This window comes from Dermacentor albipictus, chromosome 5 (assembly GCF_038994185.2).
Source record: "Dermacentor albipictus isolate Rhodes 1998 colony chromosome 5, USDA_Dalb.pri_finalv2, whole genome shotgun sequence".
Lineage (NCBI taxonomy): Eukaryota > Metazoa > Arthropoda > Arachnida > Ixodida > Ixodidae > Dermacentor > Dermacentor albipictus.
Window position 1 is genome coordinate 25,022,165 of NC_091825.1, and position 19,455 is coordinate 25,041,619.

Sequence of the window (19,455 nt, forward strand, 5' to 3'; positions counted from 1 at the left end):
TTGCGGAAGTCGCATGTACTTTCCTTTTAGCAGTAGTTGCTAGGGGTTGCCCTCTCTCACATGACCTTGGTTGGCATATCAGCCAATGCCATGTGAACCAATTTGCTACAAACTTGCGGTTCTGACATTTTTTGCCGATATTTCAGTGGCCGCAAAGTATGGATTCCTCTGGGTACCAAGTTTTTCCTGACAATTTCACAGTTGAGATTTCATGAAATTGAAAGTGCGGTGCAAGAGCATTTCGAGACAAGAAGTGAAAAATACATGGAGTTGACACTGAAGCAGGAAAGGACTTTGACTTGACAGATATTTCGACATATTAGTGTTTGACTTAATGTGCGTTTACTGTATGTCCAGATTGAAGAAAGGCACAAAGGAGGAATAAAAAGTTGGCACTTCACTATCAGTATGAAGCAAACAGAAAGCCATCACTGGACAGGTTAATGTGGTGAGGTTAATAAAGCGGCATGTAAGAACATTTACAAAGAATAAGAATTCAGTTCCTGGGTACACTCAGTATGACATGATGCAGGCTTGTCTTAATTTCATGTTATTTTTCTTCTCCTGTTGTCAAGCTTTTCTTTCTCTAGAGATCAACAAGGGTAACAAGGGTCGAGCATTGGGATGCTGTGCTGAAAAACTGGCTTCGAAACCAACCGTCAGGCCAACATCACAATCACAAAAAAACAAAAGGATTCTTTAAAATTTCTCCTAAACTGAGTGGAATTGAATCCACATCATATATATTCCGACATGCGCTACACACAGACTTCACAGTGTGGTCACTAGACCGCACAGTGCATCCATAGAAAAGCGCAGAAGACGAACCCAATTGGCACAAATGCCTTATACATGATGTGCTTTGGAGAAAGCAATGTGGTGTATCACTTCATTGAATGCTCATCACATTAACGAAAGTCAGGCTGAGGTCATTCCTTTGCTTACTCTCTCTGTCCTCGTGGTTTGAGATGATCACTCAACTTGCACCCGCTGCTTATGACTGGGAAGAGGAAGGTTGTAAGAGCACTGTGTCAACAGTTGCCTGCTTACCGCCCACCCCCTTAGCAATCGATATACAACATTCTTTGAACGAGTGGAAGCTCCATGTTGCCTTGAGGTGCCCCTCCAATATTATGAGGGCACCAATATCCTTCCTAAAGGTTCACAACCTTGAATATATGACAAAATCACTTCAACCCATCTTTGCAACCTTGTGCTTTAATTGGCTGCAATGTATGCTGACTTCATGTTCAATGGAATGATGGATGGATGGGCTAGTTGGGATGGCATTATGCACAGTGCAGCACAAGCAAAAAACACAGCTGTGTCCCCGTCTTTCTGTTGCCCTGTGTGCCTGCCTTGCACTGCACTACAGTAGAGCTTCATTGTTACGATCACATTACATACAATTTCACGGCACCAACGTTTGCGATCGAGAACACAAAAAGTGACCAGTTACGTGAATGCAGTGAATACAGTTGAAAGTTATTAAAAGTTTTTAAAAGTCAAAAGTTACGCGAAAAGTGAATACAGTTACGCTTATTTTTTAGCGGTTTACGCTCCAGGGGAACACAATCTTTCGGCACCAACATTCATTACCTCACCCAACTGCAATCGTACCGTACATTTTCCGGCCGCTTGATCCCAGGTAAACAAGGAAAGGCACGCGGCACATGCAGTAGCAAACAGTAGCTGCCCTTTACAACAGCGTCCCTGCAATATTCACCTGCCTGTCTCATGAGAAAATGCCAGCACACAAACAGTTTTCTCCCTCCCGGGTCCATATTCACAGCTATCGCTGCCAACGATAAACATCCTCCCCTGTCTGTGTCACATGGTGTGGGCTGTAGTGCTGTTGGAAGCTTACTGCCCGCTTTTAATAGGCGATAACTCAGATGTGTCGCCGTTAGCATTATGTTTCACTCTGGTGGCATTATACGTATCGTATTCTGACTTTGCTGTCTTAAACAGGAAAATGACAATGTGCATGTCGGTTCGTTCTGGCCCCTCCAGCTCGACAAGTGTCGATGTCTCGTGCCACAATTCACGCTGAATGGGCACGCCAAGATGAGATTGGACGATTTAAACAAGAGGCAAAAAAAAAAAGGAGGAACACACAGCCGTAACAATTCACAGTATTCACGGCCAATTCTGACATGCCCCGGAATCAAACATGCACCCCATCTTTGTGGGTGCAAAGTAGAAAACTAACCTAGAAATGACATTAGAGCTTTTACGCGAAGTACATAGAAATCAAATGCACACCTGTTTTCCTTGCTAGAAAAACACATGTACGCTTAAGATTCTGGCAACTAAAAAAGGCACGACCAGCAAGCTTTACCTTCATGGAGTGGGAATTTACTTAATTTACATCTCTCTCAGACAATACTTTATGGCTGTCTGTGAAGAACCACAACATGTCGTCCTCCATATGATCCACAGGGCATTTGATATTCTGCATTTATTGTACGACTGTGCAAAAATTCCAAATGGTATGGAGGCCCTCGCCTACGCTAACCATTTCACTAGTCCGTCCTGCGACGCATGCACTTCTTCGGCCAAGAACAAGTGATTCGACTTGGTACCACTGGCTTAACATGTAAAATAACTTTTCGCAATCAAACTGCAAACGATGCACTGTTGTTGTCATGCTATGAGAGAACTCGTTTCGTCACCATCGATGGTCATGACCTTGTGATAGCAATGGTAATGACACTGGCTAGGTTAGCTCCCCCTGTTATGAACGGCGTGAATGCGGTTTTGCTTTCGTATCAGATTGCAATGCCTAAGCAATTTCTGGGCAAATTTTCTTTGAAAAAAAGTGTACATTCGAATCGGGTAAACACTGAAATCATTCATTTTGAGCTATCATTCTTGCTTTAAAATCTAACGGAAGTCAGCAAGGGGACTCGTCCTTGCCCCCCCACCAAAGGCAAGCCCTTGTGCCGAAATATTGGCCCCAACCCGAAGCACCCTATGTCCAACCACTGTTGATCAATTTAAAGTGCAGCCCCTGTAATACATTTTCCACGGAACCGTGAGAAAAGAAACTTAATATCTGGGAAACGTACTGCCCAAACATGCTGTTAAAATCACACGAACGTGCTGCAAGATCTTAAAACGACCCTAAGCACGACTCAACCTCCAAGTGGAGAGCGCCTAAATATCGGATTCAGCAGAGCATGAGTGATTAATCTAAAAGTGACCAAACACAATGTGTCGCATTCTCAGATCGTTGCTTCCGGGCATAACTTATTTTTGACAAGGCTAACGCTAGATGCATCGGCATCTACAAGGGAAGGCTTTCTTGGTACAATGCCAAGCATGCTGTCTTATCACACTGCCAGGATCACTTCAGAATACCAAGCATTTCAGAATAACGATCGTAATCAGATTCCGTGTCTAATAACAATGGCTCGGTACCACTAACATTCCGAAATCTGGAGCCTTTTAGACTTCTGTGCATCCTTCACGACAGCTGAAACAGTAGGCTAGCAGAAGACAAGGTGCACAACGCAGGCGCCTCGGCAGACTGGTTCTGAAAACCTGAGACTTCGCTCAATTAAAGAAATACGGGAGGGATTTCTTTTTTTTTTAATTTATTGTGGAGGCAACGACGCATCAGGTTTTATCAGTGCACACTCTGCCTAGGAAAGTGTTGTCTCTCAATGGAGGCGCATCTCTTTTTTCTTTCATCCTTCTTTCTGCGGCTGTAGTAGCGCGTGGAGAAATGTAACCTCAGTATTCGTGGGGATGCCACACGGTCACACTTTGCAGGCTCCGGATGGTGTTGTTTATGAGCACTTGTGCTTTGAAACAGTTCAGGTGTTCTCAAGTGAGACAATTGCAGTGTCCATGGCAAGGAATGTGAAAAACAAACACACAAGAAACATTGCACTTAGGAGGTGACATGGAGCTTCTTTTTTGTCAGTAGTTTTCTCAGCATCAGCTTTGTGCATGTCACTTGTATTATATGGTGATGCGTGGTGGCAGAACCTAAGGAAAATGGCAACAGCGCAGGCTGAGAGCCAAGAGTGATTTTTTCGTGGGTAGCTTAAATGGTGACAACATATGAACTGATAGATTGATGGGTGGAATGATTAATTTTGGGACTATAACGACCTTTCAGAATAAAGAATGATTTTCGGCGGTCCAATGTGATTCATTATATAGAGATTTGACCGAGTTGTCACAGTTTCTAAGAATGCCAGCAAATGGATGATTTATGACATTAATCTCAGCCCACTCAAAACTGTAATCTTCTACATAGGTCCAGAAACATTTGGGACCACATTTTACATGCTCTTCGACAAATTTAATGTACCATATTTTCATGATTGCAAGTCGACTCAAATGTAAGTCGACACCCCCACCCCACCAATTTTGCATGCGACAGGAAAAAAACAAACAAAAAAAAGAAACCGTACCCGATGGTGCATTCTATAACGCAAATTTATTGGTAGCTGGCATGGTCACGGGACTACTCGCTTTCACATGTGCCATCGTCCTCACTAGCGCTGCCATCGTCATCGCTGCTACGGTCCCACAGCGCGTCGTCGTCCAGTGAAATTCCACATTTGGCAAACGACCGCACCACGACATCTTGTGGAACAGCAGCCCACGCAGAATGCACCCAACTACACGCAGCCATCAGGGAGGCTCTTTTGACAGGTCCGGCTGGCATAAGTTCGCGGTCTTCTTTCACCAGCCACTCACTGTCACGGCAAAAGATCAAACTTGCGGCCCACTACGCAGTTATTTGTTTCTTCAGCGCAAACGATGGCAGCCCCCTTGAACGCTACTGTGAACGAGCGCCGAATGTTTAGTGGGCTCTGAGCACTCATGACTGAGGAAGCACGGAAGTAGCATGTGGCCAACGTCAACTTGAACGCATGAAACTAAAGAGGTACATGGAAAAAGAAACATGTGAGTGGTGTCCGCTCTTCTGCAAACTATCGATACACCCCACAAACGCTGCCGTTCTGAGGGTGCTGCTGCACTTCCATCAACTATCGACACTTTCCCCCCCATGTGTGTTGCGTGCACTGTAAAACTCTAAACATTGTTGAAAAACCCTTCCAAAAAGTGAACAAAGGTGCAGGATAGCGAAAAGCTACAGGTAGGGCCATAGAGCAAACATAACATTGTAACTATGTTTTATCTCCCCTGATATCTCATTGATCTCACTTTTTTGGCGGTGCCATGTTTTGGTTTTGATTGTAAGTCAACCCCTTCACTTCAAGTTTTCACATTTTAAAAAATAGGTCGACCTTCAATTGTATAAATACGGTATGCATTACTGTCTCTACGCATCATGTGTTTCACCTGGCTTTGCAAGAGACAAAATTTTTCGTACCACTCTGATTATTCTATGTCCTTGAACTTCTCACCTTAGCTTTTTACAAAGAAAACCACGCAATTCCTTAGAAAACCATGTAGGATAGCGAGCAGGATGAAATTTTTTGCAAGCACCGAAGGCTTCCAAAGCAGATTTTACATTACAGTCAAATCTCTATATAACAAATCAAACGGGTTTTCCCAAAATTGTTCGTTATTTTGAAATATCATTGTAATGAAAAACTTACCGATATAAGCCAGTGTGACAAACCTAGGAATGAAAATGACATACCTTGGCGATCGACGCATGTGTAAACAAGCCTACTCTCAAATAAAAATGTTTTCTTTTGGCGCGTGCAGTAAAAATGATCAATTAGGAATGCGTCATAATCTTCGAGTTTGTACACCTCATCGGGTACGTCACTGCACCGGGTGACGTAAGTGCGGACTTTCTTCATGTGCAGAAAAACATCGATGTTCGCCACGATCTCATCTTCTGTGTTCGGTGACCTACAGTTGTCTTAATTCGGGTCGTCATCGTCACTGGAGACGTCGCGAACACAGTTTAACAATCCCTTCAGTTGTCAGAACCGTTGCCGTTAGTGCTGCGCTGTCGCTCTCCATGTAGTCGTCGAAGGAAGGGATGGTGGGCAGCATTTCTACAACCTCGATCCACAGGTCTCCTGGGTTGTTGTCGGTCACCTCCAGGCCATCTTCAAGCTGCACAGGAACTTTGACAAGCCCTGCTTTTCACCAGCAGTTGGTAATGGTGGATGCCTTCAAGTTCCAGCAAGCTCCTGTGAGCATTTCCACTGCCTGACGAATATTGACTGCAGTCAGCTGCTTTAGGCGGAGGTTCATAATCAACCACTGCACAAGGCACTTATGAAACTCTGCGTTCACACTCTTTATAAGGCCCTGGTCTAGGGGTTGCAGCAAGGACATTTGTTTGGTTGCAGAAACTTCAAGCGAACCTGCATCAAGCGAACATTCACAATGTGAACAGAGCAGCTGTTGACAACCAGTAGAATTCTTCGGTCATCCCACCTCATTTGGTCGTCAAGTTTAATGAGCCACCCGGAAAAGAGTTCTCTGGTCATCCAGGCTTGTTTGTTGGCGTGGTAGTCGTGCTGTAACAACATGATGTTTTTCATGCAGCGAGGCTTCGCACACTTGCCGGTAACGAGCGGTTTAATCTTCTTCATGCCTGTTGCATTACAGCAAAGCAGGACTGTCACGCGAAGATGTTACTTCTTGCCTCCTTTGCACTGCTGCCCTTTGAAGTGCATTGTCCGGTCTGGCAGGAGCTGATAAAAACGTGCGGTCTCATCCGCGTTGAAAATATTGTTACGTGTAGCTGATGCACTACTTATTTACAGGGGAGCTCACGGAGGCCAAAATGGTGACACTATATCAAATGGGCGCACACGTTGTCTTCCTCCTCCTCAGTGCAGCCACACCGTGGTGGCTGTTCCGTATCATCACCCCCGGTAGTCGAAGCACCATCGCGGTGCTTAATCTACACATCCTCGGTGAAAGGTGCATGGTATGGCTTTAGTATGGCAGCCGACGATGACGCTGAGAGGTCGGCGGGGATGATTCCATATGTGACATCGGTCACTTGTCGCACCACACAGCATGGGCCAGTGCAGCGCGACAGCAGCTTTTCGGAAAGGCCCACACGTCGAATGGGTGACCAGAGAAGCACCAGAGAAAAGTGAACGTCGCGATGGTGGCAATCATAGAGGCGTCTCTGATGCTCCTGTGAGGCCTCGAGACAGGTGCGGGCGAGTTGGCGCGCGTGGTTGGCACGTGTGATCCCATCATGGGCATATTCCGTGGCTGAATGTGTGGCCGAGGGCACCAAAGTGTCCAAAGGCAATGCGGGTTCTCAGCCATATAGGAGATAGAATGGTGAATAGCCGGCGGTGTCGTGACGTGTTGAATTACACGCGAACGTCACATATGGTAATTGAAGATACCAGTCGTGGTGCTCTTCACAACGTACTTCGAAAGCATGTCGGTGATGGTCCGGTTGAGACGCTCCGTGAGGTTGTTGGTCTGTGGGTGGTAGGATGTGCTGAACTTGTGCTTTGTCGAGCAGGAGCGGAGGATGCCTCGACAACTGCCGAGAGAAAGCTGCGGCCACAGTCAGTGAGTAATTGGCACAGAGCACCGTGCACTAAAATGATGTAACAGAGAAGAAAGTCAGCGACGTCAGTAGCACAACTTGTCGGGAGGGCTCTGGTGATTGCGTACCACATGGCTCGCCGCCTCTACAGTAGCGACGGCGAGCCATTTATTTCCAGAGCCCGATAGAGGAAATTGTCCAAGAAGGTCCAGGCCGACCCGGAAAAAGGGTTCAGGTCGTATGTCGATTGGCTGGAGACATCCAGCTGGAAGTGTGGAGGGCTTCTTCCGGCGTCGACAGGGCTCACAAGCGGCAACGTAGTGCCGCACGGAGCGGGCGATACCCGACCAAAAGAATCAACGGCGTAGATAGTTGTATGTGCACGAGACCCCCAAGTGTCCAGCCAAGAGAGCGTCGTGAAGTTGGTGGAGGAAAGTCGAACGCAGGTGCGATAGAATGACGAGCAGAAGGTCAGGGCCATGTGAATCGAAATTGCGGCGGTATAATGTCCCCTCCTTGAGGAGAAACATCCGGAGAGAGGCGTCGCCAGGCGTTGACTCCAGATGGTCGACGAGGGCTCGTACTGAAAGAATGCGGCATTGCTCGTTGCCAATTTTGAAGAAATTGGGACACAGAGAAAATGCAAGTGATGGCATCCGCATCAGCCGGTTTGTCGACAAGGTAGCGGGACATACAATTGGCATCCTGGTGCAAGCGTCTCGTCTTATACACCACAGAGAAGGTATATTCTTGCAGGCGTAAAGCCCAGCGAGCGAGTCATCCCGTGGGGCCCATGAGTGAGGATAGCCAGCAAAGAGCGTGGTGATCAGTGATCACACAAAATGGGTGTCCGTACACGTATGGACAAAACTTTACAACAGCCCACACAAGAGCAAGGCACTCACGCTCAGTGATAGAATAGTTGCGCTCGGCGGGTGATAGAAGTCGGCTGGCATAGGCTGACCATCTCCCATGTCCACGCTGGCGTTGTACTAAAACTGCTCCTATGCCGTGACCACTGGCATCAGTTCGAACTTCCGTTGAGGCAGACGGGTCAAAGTAGGCCAGAATTGGAGGTGTGGTAAGGAGAGTAGTGAGCTGCGAAAAAGATGCGGCATGGTCCGGACCCCAAGAAAAAGGGGCGTCTTTCTTCATGAGGTCAGTAAGGGGACACGCGATGGTCGCAATATCCTCCACAAAGAGCTGGAAATAAGAGCACAGCCCTACCAAACTACAAACGTCCTTGGTAGACTTCAGAACAGAAAAGTTAGCAATGGCATAAATTTTGTCCGAATCAGGTCACACGCCTCTGGCATCCCCTGGTGCCCAAGGATGATGATTTGGCGGTGAGAGAAGTGGCATTCACACACCTCTAGAAAACAATCAGCGTGCAAGGAATCCGTGCCTTCCCTGTCAGCGGCCTTTTCCTCGCCCAAGACTACCTGCAAAGTTATCCCGTTCCTTTGGCAGAAACGAAAAAGCCAACCCGCACTGGCGTCGAACCCAGTTATTTCAATTGCATCGGCAAATTCACTGGCTTTTCATTGGAGCATTAGGCCAGACACAGGAACGTTTTGCAGTCTGGCATCTTTTAACTACATATATGAGAACAGCTTGGTCCACATTTTGAACGTTTCCCAGTCACAGCCGTTTCCTCGTAGGGGCGAGTTGCGATTCCTGGTGAAGTTTCACAATCTTGTCTGTCTTTCGAAATGGTCGTGACGGTCGATGGGGCAATGCCACGCTGTCTGCTCATGTTGATTTGCTTTTTCCCTGCGTCGATTTCCTGCAATAAGTCCACTTTGTCCTGCAGCGAAAACTGCTTTCATTTCTTCTTGGCGCCGTCACCAGCTGCATTCATAGTTGGATCTCAGGCCTTTGTCGTGATCCAACCTTTGTCGTGATCTCACCTTTGTTGTGAACACGGTAATAGAATAGGAGAGGTGGCCAAACGAGCGCCGCAAGCGCGTCGCCGCACCTCTCGAGTTTCTGCAGCACTCGCCAGGTGGTGAAATGGGTTTATGGGCCCAAAGACATGCATCACAAGCTTTCACTGTGCTGTAAAAGGTCAGTTATTATCGAAATTTCTCTGGCTTTAAAACGCTGTTTATGATTTTAGTAATTTGTAGAGGCTGTTTGTTGGTTTTGTCTACGAAAAAAAAAAAGTATGTCAAGCTCTCTGGAGCTTAAAGATTTCTGATTGGCGCGGGTAACTTTGACAAGACTGATACGGAACGCCGATCACAAGGGACGAGCGTGTATTTTTCTGGAAGTCTGAAAATTCTTACCGCCGCGTGTACAACGTAAAAAAAAAATTAATTTGGTTTTCATGTCATTGGCTCATGGACGTAGTTGATTTATGGTCGTCTGGCTGTAACTAAATGTTACTGTGCGCTCACCAATTGATTAATTATTGTTCAGCTCCCTAAGAACAGAAAAAAAAATGTGCAAATAAGAGTAACAAAATATTTTATTGGCATTTAACTTGGGAATACAATTATGCTATGCTAGAAACTGAATACTTTTTCAAGGTTGCAGTGTATACAATTAAATAAATGCACCATGACAGCACAATTGAGTGCAGGAAAGTTTGTGAACACGATATATATCTCCCATGCCTTTAACTTTGTTGCGAAGCACTACATTCTAAAAAATTTTTACACCCTTTGGGTTGTATTTTGTCCCCAGATAATAATCGTCATCTGTCTTGCCCGCATTTCTTTTCTTTAATGCTGCGAGCCCAGTACTTCCTGGCCCCGAACGGCTTGTGCGCTATCAGCTTGACACAGCATTCTCAACAGGAAAGTAGCGAGCGCCGAGCTTTCATTAGAGGAAACGCAAGCAGCAAGGCAGATGACGATTATCGTTTGGGGACAAGATAAGCCCCAAAGGGTGTAAATGTTTTTAGAGTGTAGCTCAAGCCAGTTTTGATAGCTTCCTTAGTTTTCTAGTCTTGTCTTGTGCTTTTGGATTTTTTCCTTTCGCATACTGGAGTATTCCCATTGATACATAGTAATGCAGCAAATGAACCAAAATCATTTCCTTGAGAGTAGAGCATGCATGCAAATGCAAATGTATTGATATATGCACATATACACATATTGATTAAAGGAGTACTGACACAAAAATTTGAAGTCGAGATAACTTGTGAGATCGATTTAGTGGGTCACACACACATCGTGTGTAAAATATCAGTGGCGAATATCGCTTAGAACATATTTAAAATCAATTTTAAAGTACGTGCGCGCAGCCAACCGTAAAACAGAGCACCTCGCGACATTGACATCACCCGGGCCTGTAAATAGCCAAGAAAACGCTACATCATGTGGCTACGTCATGAATTTTCATTGGCTGCCATGCGGCTTTACACGTGCTCTTTACACATGCTCGCCGTCGCCGGCCGCAATATCCGAGTCGCTGCTCTCCAGTGGGTCAAACTGAAAGTGATTGGCTACGTCTAATACAGCGGCGACTCCCACATGCAGGAAATTGTCGCCGCTGGACGACGAAAACGAGGACGACGACGACGATGATGGCGAGGACATGGCAAACCACGTGCAGGCGTAGCAGACGACTAGCAACACGAAGCTCGCGTGCCGGCGCGCCGCACGCTGGCTGCGCGGCAGAGTATACGTCACAGCTTTTTGCGAACACGTGACTACTACTTTGTTTACACTCCCGGTGGACCGTTTCGTTGCTCTCTGAAACCGAAACTTGGACTGGTCGCTACAAAAAAGACTGCAGATAATTACCTGTTGCGCTCTGAAGTAAATGAGCTCTCGTGCCGTGATTACTGGGTCATTAACTACTTATTAAAGCAGAAAAAACCACATAGATTTTTTTTTGTGTCAGTACTCGTTTAACATGACAACAGTACTTTGGGGAAGATAGTAAATACTCTTTCCGCATAGTCGTACATGCTAATAAAGAATTTTTTATTAATATTGTAATCAGGAAGAAGAAACAGATGTACTTATTGGTCATGAACATATAAAAAAGATATTTGTTTCAAACATGATTAGTTTGACTATGACACATTAGTCACCACATGTTCCCAGAACCAATCTGTATCCAGCTAACTAAAGCAAAAAAAATCCAATAAACAAGGAATAAATGACACGTCTGAAGCCACACGTAAATCAGCGCAAAAAGTCTGTTTTAAGCGACGATAACTATTCAGTGTGATTGAAGATGTGTCTGGTGCGATGCAGAGCTCTTTCTGAAACATCAGAGGTTTAAAAATACAGTTTGAATGCTCGTGAGCGCCCGCCGGCTACGTACTTTCAAGTACATCGGAGCAGAGAAATGAGCCCAGACTACCCCTGCTGCGATCTGATGCAAAGCGGCGGCAACTCGAGAGCCATCGCATACTGCGCGATGCATTGGCAAAGCGGTGCCGCTTGGCCACCTCTCCTATTCTACCACTGTGGTCGCGAAATTTGTGGTGAAGCAGTTGGCACTCGACATGGTGATGGTGATAGCTACAGCACTCGTGGTTTCTGTTTTACGCGAGAGTTGCGGCGTTGTTACTTTTAGCCAAAATTTGTAATGCTGAAAATAAACAATGTGCGTTATTCGGAAATATGTGCTGTATTGAAATTCGTAGTTCTGAAATATTTTTACATTGAAAATATAGGCAATCTGGTGGGGATTTTTTAAATATTCATAAACTTGAGAAATTTGTTAATGTGGGGTCTGTAGTAACGAGGATTTGACTGTATCAGTAAGGATGCCAACTGCTTTGTTGATATTGTGACGTGGTAGTGACTGTGACAAACACAGTAGCAAAACTGCAAATGGCGAAACTAAATCTTTATTGGGCGAACTTGTGCCCTCAAAAGCAAGTTACACTTAAAGCACAACAATAGTGGTGAACACAGTCGGCGATCGTAGAAAATCTGATCAGCGGGCCAAGCACGTCGGCTTTTGTACATCAGTCGTCAAATGCTCCAGAGTAATTGCCGGGACCCGCGTGTCTTTCACAAAGTTGTACACTATTCGCGTCGTGCACACACGCAATCAGATTACACAAGATTCCGTGACAGGCACTGCATAGAATGATCGATAACATTCCAGAAACTTCCGATACAAGCAGGTGTGTCGTGCGCTGTGCAATAACATTTGTTAGGCGTTGAAACGTGGTTGCCCAATAAAGATAAACGAGTACACGTGTCAACATCTGCGGCACGGTAAAATCCAGACCAGTCGTCATCATTCAAATAGTGGTAAAAGGCTAGATAGTCACCGTTCGTAAAAACAAATAAGCGAACAGGCTCGCTCAACACATGAATTGCCTCTACAATAATTGCGAATTCGAGCAAAACATGCCAATGGTCAACAGGAACCAAACCGCTAACAGCAATGGAAAACTTAGCAATGCAGAAATTAGCCAGCAACAGAGTTTTATGTCGCAAAATATGATAATTATTACATAAAGGTATCACAGACCTGGACTTACTTATCCCTGAACGAGTGAAGTGGCACGTTTCTAATAACCAGTGGCCACAAAGAACACTTGCTTGGTGTTTGCAGAGCTGCCTGCTAAGTATGAAAAAAGTGTGTGGGTGCCCAGCTGTGATTCAGTCGCTCACCCCTAGTGATGCAGGAGAAGTAGTCACGGTCCAGGTCCCTGACCTGCTCGCCCTCCGTTCGCCGCTTGTCGGGGTGGTGCAGCAACACCTTGCGCCGGTCTGCAGTGACCAAATCAAACCATTCTCATGACTCAAAGGTAGATCACGATGGCCAAAACTTCAGCCTCTTTTAAAAATCCATATGTCCTAGAAGGGTTTTGGTGCGAGCTAGTTGGTATGGGTAATTCATTTTAAACAGCGGGGAAAAAAAAAAATGGGCAAGGAAGAGCACAGGACAATGCTGGCCCTGTGCTCTTCCATGTCTGTTTTTTTTTGTTTTTTTGGCGCTGTTTAAAATGAATGATCCGTGTATCACTTACTGTGCAAAGCACTTAATGGCACAGCATTGAGAATATGATGACAGTGAAAACATCTCAATGATGACAATAGCAATGATGGTGGCATGGTGACATTCAATACATTTTTGACTGTCATCTAAGACAGCCATGAGCTAGCGGTGTTCATGAGAGGAACATTAAGAGTGACTCCTGTGCCAAAGGCTGTGCTGGCTCTGGCAACATATAAAATAGCAAGCTGTCAGAACTGTAGCTGTGAATTGCACAAGGATATGCTGGAACGATGCGAAAGACAGTTGTTGCACTTAAATGAGTGACTGGTGAAGGAATATTTACTGAGTGCATTCAATCAAAAAAAGATAATTAAAATCAACCGCAAGTGAAAAATCAAACAAAAATAATGTAAGCATAAAGCTTATAACACTGCAACTTCACATACGGATGACATCAAATTCAACAACTATTATGTTATGCTTTCGTTTCTTCGTCTTTCAGTTCAATACACCCCCACTTCATCTCAACACCTTCAATACTAGGTCTACAAACTGTAAGAGCCAATATTATTCAACAAGAAGGCCCACTTAAAACAACCACTTTTCTTTACAGTCATATACGTAGCTGCTATAAAGTCACATGCAGTCATTCTTTGTTTTGTTTTTTCATAACAACTATGCACACAGACACCAGAAATTGAAAGAAAGAGCAATCAAGGAGCTGTTCTTGTCGGCTCTAATGTTTTGAAAACGAGATCAATACCAACTTGCCAAACAACAGGCACTGTAATTGTTCAATAGTAGCATGTTCATCGTCTTGCAGTAAACATTCACACACAAAAAAAAAGAAACCCACAAAGCTATATGTTTTCTTTCCAATTTACAGCGTGCAATCACCATAAAAAAGGGTCAGCAGCAGTTCTCACGGGCTTTCTTGATGTCATGGTCGGTGGCAGCATATCGTTTTCCCTGCAGGCCGAGCACACGGTAGTGGTCTTGGGACTGCACAGACGGAGGGGCACTTTTTGAACAGCCCCAAAGCTAAACACAAACCCTTGCAACAGCTGGCAGTTGCAGCAGTCTCGTAACAGTTAAAGCACAGCAGGTTGAGGCAAATCCAAATCAGGCAGAAATTTTTCGTGTGCTTTGTGTGTTGGCACAAGTGCATGAACACACCCTGGAAAGCAACAGCATTGGAGCAGTCCACAGAAAACAAAACAATAAGTGAATGACTTGAAGGCATCCAATAAAAGTGTGCAATAAACACAAGCAACAGGTGACATGATGTCAACACGACTGACAGAATGCTAGCTGCAATCTTTTTGTTCCCTTTACACTGGGTGTCTTCAAGTGCCATTTGCAAAACGTCATTATATAAATCAAGCCATCAATAGCTCAGTTGCAAAGCCAGCTTAGCGTGTCTTGTAAATAACAGCTGGAAGTCTACGCTGCACCTTGTGGCTTTTGGTACACTTGACTTTCACTACTCTGTTAGGATCAATGACTGTATCATGCCTGCTGTACTTACGACCACCCTTTATTGCCTACTGCCCACCGAGATGGCTCCTCTCGTTTTTTATTGGTTTTCTCACACCAAGCACCATCTGTAGACTATCTGCATAACCACTGCTCACTGGCACTGTTGTCCTGTTCTCACAGCTCCTCCTTTCTTTAAAATGTAAAATAACTTTCTTGAAGACAGGTCCATGCCTGGCTGTGGGTCATCAGAGTGCCAGCATTTCTGCATGTGCAAATGCACCCCATCATCCTGTCATGGGGTTACACCAATGTAATGTCATTAATTTCAAAACACTGGGCCACACAATGTGGTCCGAAGTACCATGGTGCAAGTTTGGCTGAAACACCCTTAGCCGCATCACATAAGGAGAGTGGCTGTCAAGAAGCATGAGGTGACCTTCATTGATGGTCATGAGCTGCTCACGATGTATGTTGACTTTTGCATCTGCAATTGTTCCGATTGATGATCCTTGGTGCAATTTAGTGCAATCACAAAAGGCCTCAGAGAGGCCTTTTGTGATGCCTGCCATAAAGGCTTTGTGCGCTGCTGCTGGGGCTCTGTGTCGTCCTTGCTCCCAGCAGGCTTCCACAGAGTGTGCGATGCCCGACACTAGCATAGGAAAGGCAGCACATATCCAGTTATTACACTTTCTGTAGTGCACATGGCATAAACAATATCTGGTATATGCTGGCCTAAATCCCTACAGTTCAAGCAGTAAGCTCATAGGCACTCTTTGTGGGGCATTGTGGGTTACATAATGGGTGCCAAAAGAAGGGAAGCACAGTTGCGGACGGCAGAAGACTAGGCAGTGTGATGAAACTAAGAAATTCACAGGCGCTAGCTGGAATCATCTGGCACAGGACAGGGATAATTGGAGATTACAGGGAGGGGCCTTCGTCCTGCAGTGGACATAAAATAGGCTGATGATGATGTAGGGCTCCATTATCTACAAGTATATGCATGAATCGTAGTAGAGTGTTTTTGGAGAGCAGTTACAATTGTTTTGTCCAAGGAATGATGCTAGTACACTTAGAGGCCCTCTAGCTTTATTTTCGTTATTAGGTACTTTGATCATTTATTTGGACTCCAGAGCTTATCAGATACTTTCTTTTACTTGAACTCAGTCACTGGAACAGAGGAGCATTTCTCAAGAAATCTCTCAGTGCATGTGCGTGAATCGAAGGGGAACATTACAGAAGAGCGAAGGTGCAGTGCCGGCCTTTGCCACCAGAGGTCGAGGCAGCACCTAAAATAGAGGAACTGAAGTGGATTATGGCCTCATTCAGGAAAGCACTATCGCTTTATGCAGATGCTGCAATTCATTTTGCTGATTACAGTTATATAAATAACAACACTTTCTTTAACATGTTAAGATCTTGTCAGAGCAGCCACTATGCAATTCTTGATTGCCAGCTCCTTCGTATTGTGCTAGCCACTCTTGCCCCAGAAACGTTTCCTTAGCAAGTCCAACCCAAGTTGCACCTCTGAGGAGCACCCTGGAGTACCAAAAAATCTTCAGCGTAGAAAACCTTGTTCTGCTCTCTTTTGGCTGAGTGTCTCATGTCTATAAAGTCAGGATGCAAACAAGGAAAAAGCTTTTGTGTGCACAGACATTCTCAACAGGAACGTCGTAAGCAGGAAAAGAAGGGGAGCACCTTCCACTCTTTGGGGTCGAGGCTGAGCAGGTACTGCGTCTCAGCAGGATCCTCTGCAACGCTTCCGCCTTCACCCTCATCTGATGACTCGGAACCAATTGATGCTGCTGACGAGACGTGGCGGGTGTGAGCATTCTGGTACACTGCCTCAAACCATCGGCCCACAGGTTCCACTTCCACCTGACTGAGCTCTGCAAATGTTGACAGGAAAGTGCCCAAACTGAGACAAGATGCTTGACCTGCGCATTCCGCAGTCAAGCTGTTTGTTACATGGAGGTGAAAAACAGAAAGGCAAGTGAAATGAAAATAATGAAAAGTGGAGTACTCTGGCCAGAGCTCAAGGTTCAGCATGTGATGCCACCAACCTATTGCAGTGCTGCAGCCTGGGTACACACGTTACTGTCACCAGAGAGGAATGTTTTATTTGCATGCTGTCATTTCGCAAATCTATGTTTTGCTTACAGCCAAGATGCTTCCAATGGACTGCAAGTAATTTCTGATTTTCAAGAACCTAGACACTCATTCAATTCCAGATTACCTTTGTTAGATTATGAATAGCGTTTATTTTAGGTTTCCCACCTCCAAAAGATAGTCTAGAAGGGGTGCGGAAACAATCGGAGCTTAAAGGTTTGGAGTGGCAGAACAGGCCGTAAAACATTGATGGGCATGCAAACACTGCTCTTTCCAAAAGTGTCCAGAGTGCTGCCAATGGTCTTTTTCCAGATCTATGCGAGTTGGTTGCAGTGCAAAGCTTTCTGCAGCCCTCAATCACCAAATCAAATATGATAACACAATGATTGCAACCACTCTGTGGGGCCTGCGATATTGATAGTGTATTGCAGCATGGGCATCACCCATGACGTGCTTCAAAGGTACCTTCCTTCCTTGCCAGATAGCTGAAGATGGCTAATGCAGTGCTCCACTAATACACACCTGTAAAAGCCTGCTGTAAATAAGAAAGAATGATAGCTTTCTTGGTGATGATAGAATGAACAAATGTGTACAGTGCAGCAATGGTGTTTTTTGACCTTAGATTGTACTGCCTTACTGCCTTACAAAATGCAGTAGTGAGCCGTACATTAACGAGTCTTCGTTTAAATAATTAAATTCTGGGGTTTTACCTGCTAAAACCACAATCTTATTATGAGGCATGCTGTAGTGGGGTTCTCTGGATAAATCTGAACTACCTGGGGTTCTTTTGTATGCGCCTAACTGTAAGTACACAAGCGTTTACTGCATTTCCCCACCATCAAAATGTGGTCGCCGCAGCCAGGGCCAAACCTGTGGCTTTCAACTCAGCAGTGCAATGCTACAGCCCCTGGGAGTTATCGTTTCAGCTACCTGACAAGGAGGCACCTTGAAAGCACATTATGTGTGATGCGTATGTAGCAGAAGACAATGAATATTGCATTTCTCCCCAAGGAACGGTTGTGATCAGAGTGCGTCATATTACCTGTCATGCCTATTTTGCTGCTTTGTATCTGGTCAAAGTCCTTTTGACATCTTGTTAAGATATCAGCAGATCTTACCATTAGAACTTTCATGTGAGACTGCGTCCATGCCCTGTCCACTTCTTTTTGTTTGTCCACCCTGTGCTGAGCTTCCCACTTCACAATATGAACACCCACTAGCTAGCCCACCTGTCAATTCAATTTCAGAGGTACTGTCATAACTTTCTTTTTCTCAGAAGCAAACTTTTGAGAGGTTTGTTAGCTTAGACACAATGGTACCACCAATGTGTCATTGTTACAGTACTTCTACTTTAACATGTTCAGCAAGTATGTATATATGGGGTTTAACGTGCCAAAACCACTTTCTGATTATGAGGCACGCCGTAGTGGAGGACTCCGGAAATTTAGACCACCTGGGGTTCTTTAACGTGCACCTAAATCTAAGTACACGGGTGTTTTCGCATTTCACCCCCATCGAAATGCGGCCGCCGTGGCCGGGATTCGATCCCGCGACCTCGTGCTCAGCAGCCTAACACCATAGCCACTGAGCAATGTTCAGCAAGGTACCACAACAATCTTCGGATGCAGCAACGAGTTTTATGACCATACCTGGGCAGCGTGACGGAACAGATGAAATATGACAAAGAGATTAATAAAATAGACAGGATGTGGCACTAAAGGCTCTTCTTTTGGTTGTGTTTGATTGTGCTACCTGGGTATAGCTATGAATCTGGACCAACTACCATACCTTTCAGTCGTTCTACAACAAAAATAACTCTTAGTTGGGCTAGATAATAAGTGTGAAAGCATGGCGGGGGGGCACCTTTCTTGGGTGTTTGTGTGCAACTGAGTGTGTTTTCTTGTGCTTTTCAGCTGTCATTAAAATTATGCAACATGTTTTACTTCGCATTGCACATTCCGAAAGGCCTTCACCAACTACAGCTAACAAAGTTTCACTACGAGAGGTCTCGCGCAGCTGTGATGCATCTTGTTTGCTCGTATTATCAACATGCTCTGATGACAGGTGCTAGTCTTCTGTGACGGCTTAAGCTACGAATGGCATTTACACATCAGTAGTACCATTTAAAGGGACCCTCAAACGCTTGTGACGATTTTCTACAAACGTACTGAGTAGTTAAAGTAGGTCCTTCTGATCATTAATTGACAAATCTAAGTGCCCCGCGTAAAGTGTGTAATTTATTATAAGGTTTTAAAAATGCACATTGCTGCCGATCGCAGCACACTGCTCGGCGGAATAATAAGCCGCCCCTACCCATATGACCGAAATCACCCATACGACGTCAGTGGGGCGAGCTATCCAATTGGCTGACAAGGGCGCGTGATCGATAATTTTTCCAACTTTATGGTAAACAAATGATCTTCGTAATAGTTGGAATGTTAGTTAATTTGTTTTTATGAGAAGAAAGTAACATAAAGAGAATG

At 45.1% G+C, this 19,455-nt stretch overlaps 1 protein-coding gene across 1 annotated transcript in view; it reads right to left on the reverse strand.

Moving 5' to 3' along the window:
• LOC135898298 (dnaJ homolog subfamily C member 2) overlaps positions 1–19,455 on the reverse strand; it is a 139,531-nt gene that overhangs the window by 112,998 nt on the left and 7,078 nt on the right. The window contains exons 2-4 of the mRNA XM_065427170.1: positions 16,562–16,752; positions 14,314–14,389; positions 13,060–13,158 (exon numbers count right to left, since the gene is read on the reverse strand). Coding sequence (XP_065283242.1) covers positions 13,060–13,158; positions 14,314–14,389; positions 16,562–16,752 — 366 coding nt within the window. The remainder of the gene's footprint in view (positions 1–13,059; positions 13,159–14,313; positions 14,390–16,561; positions 16,753–19,455) is intronic.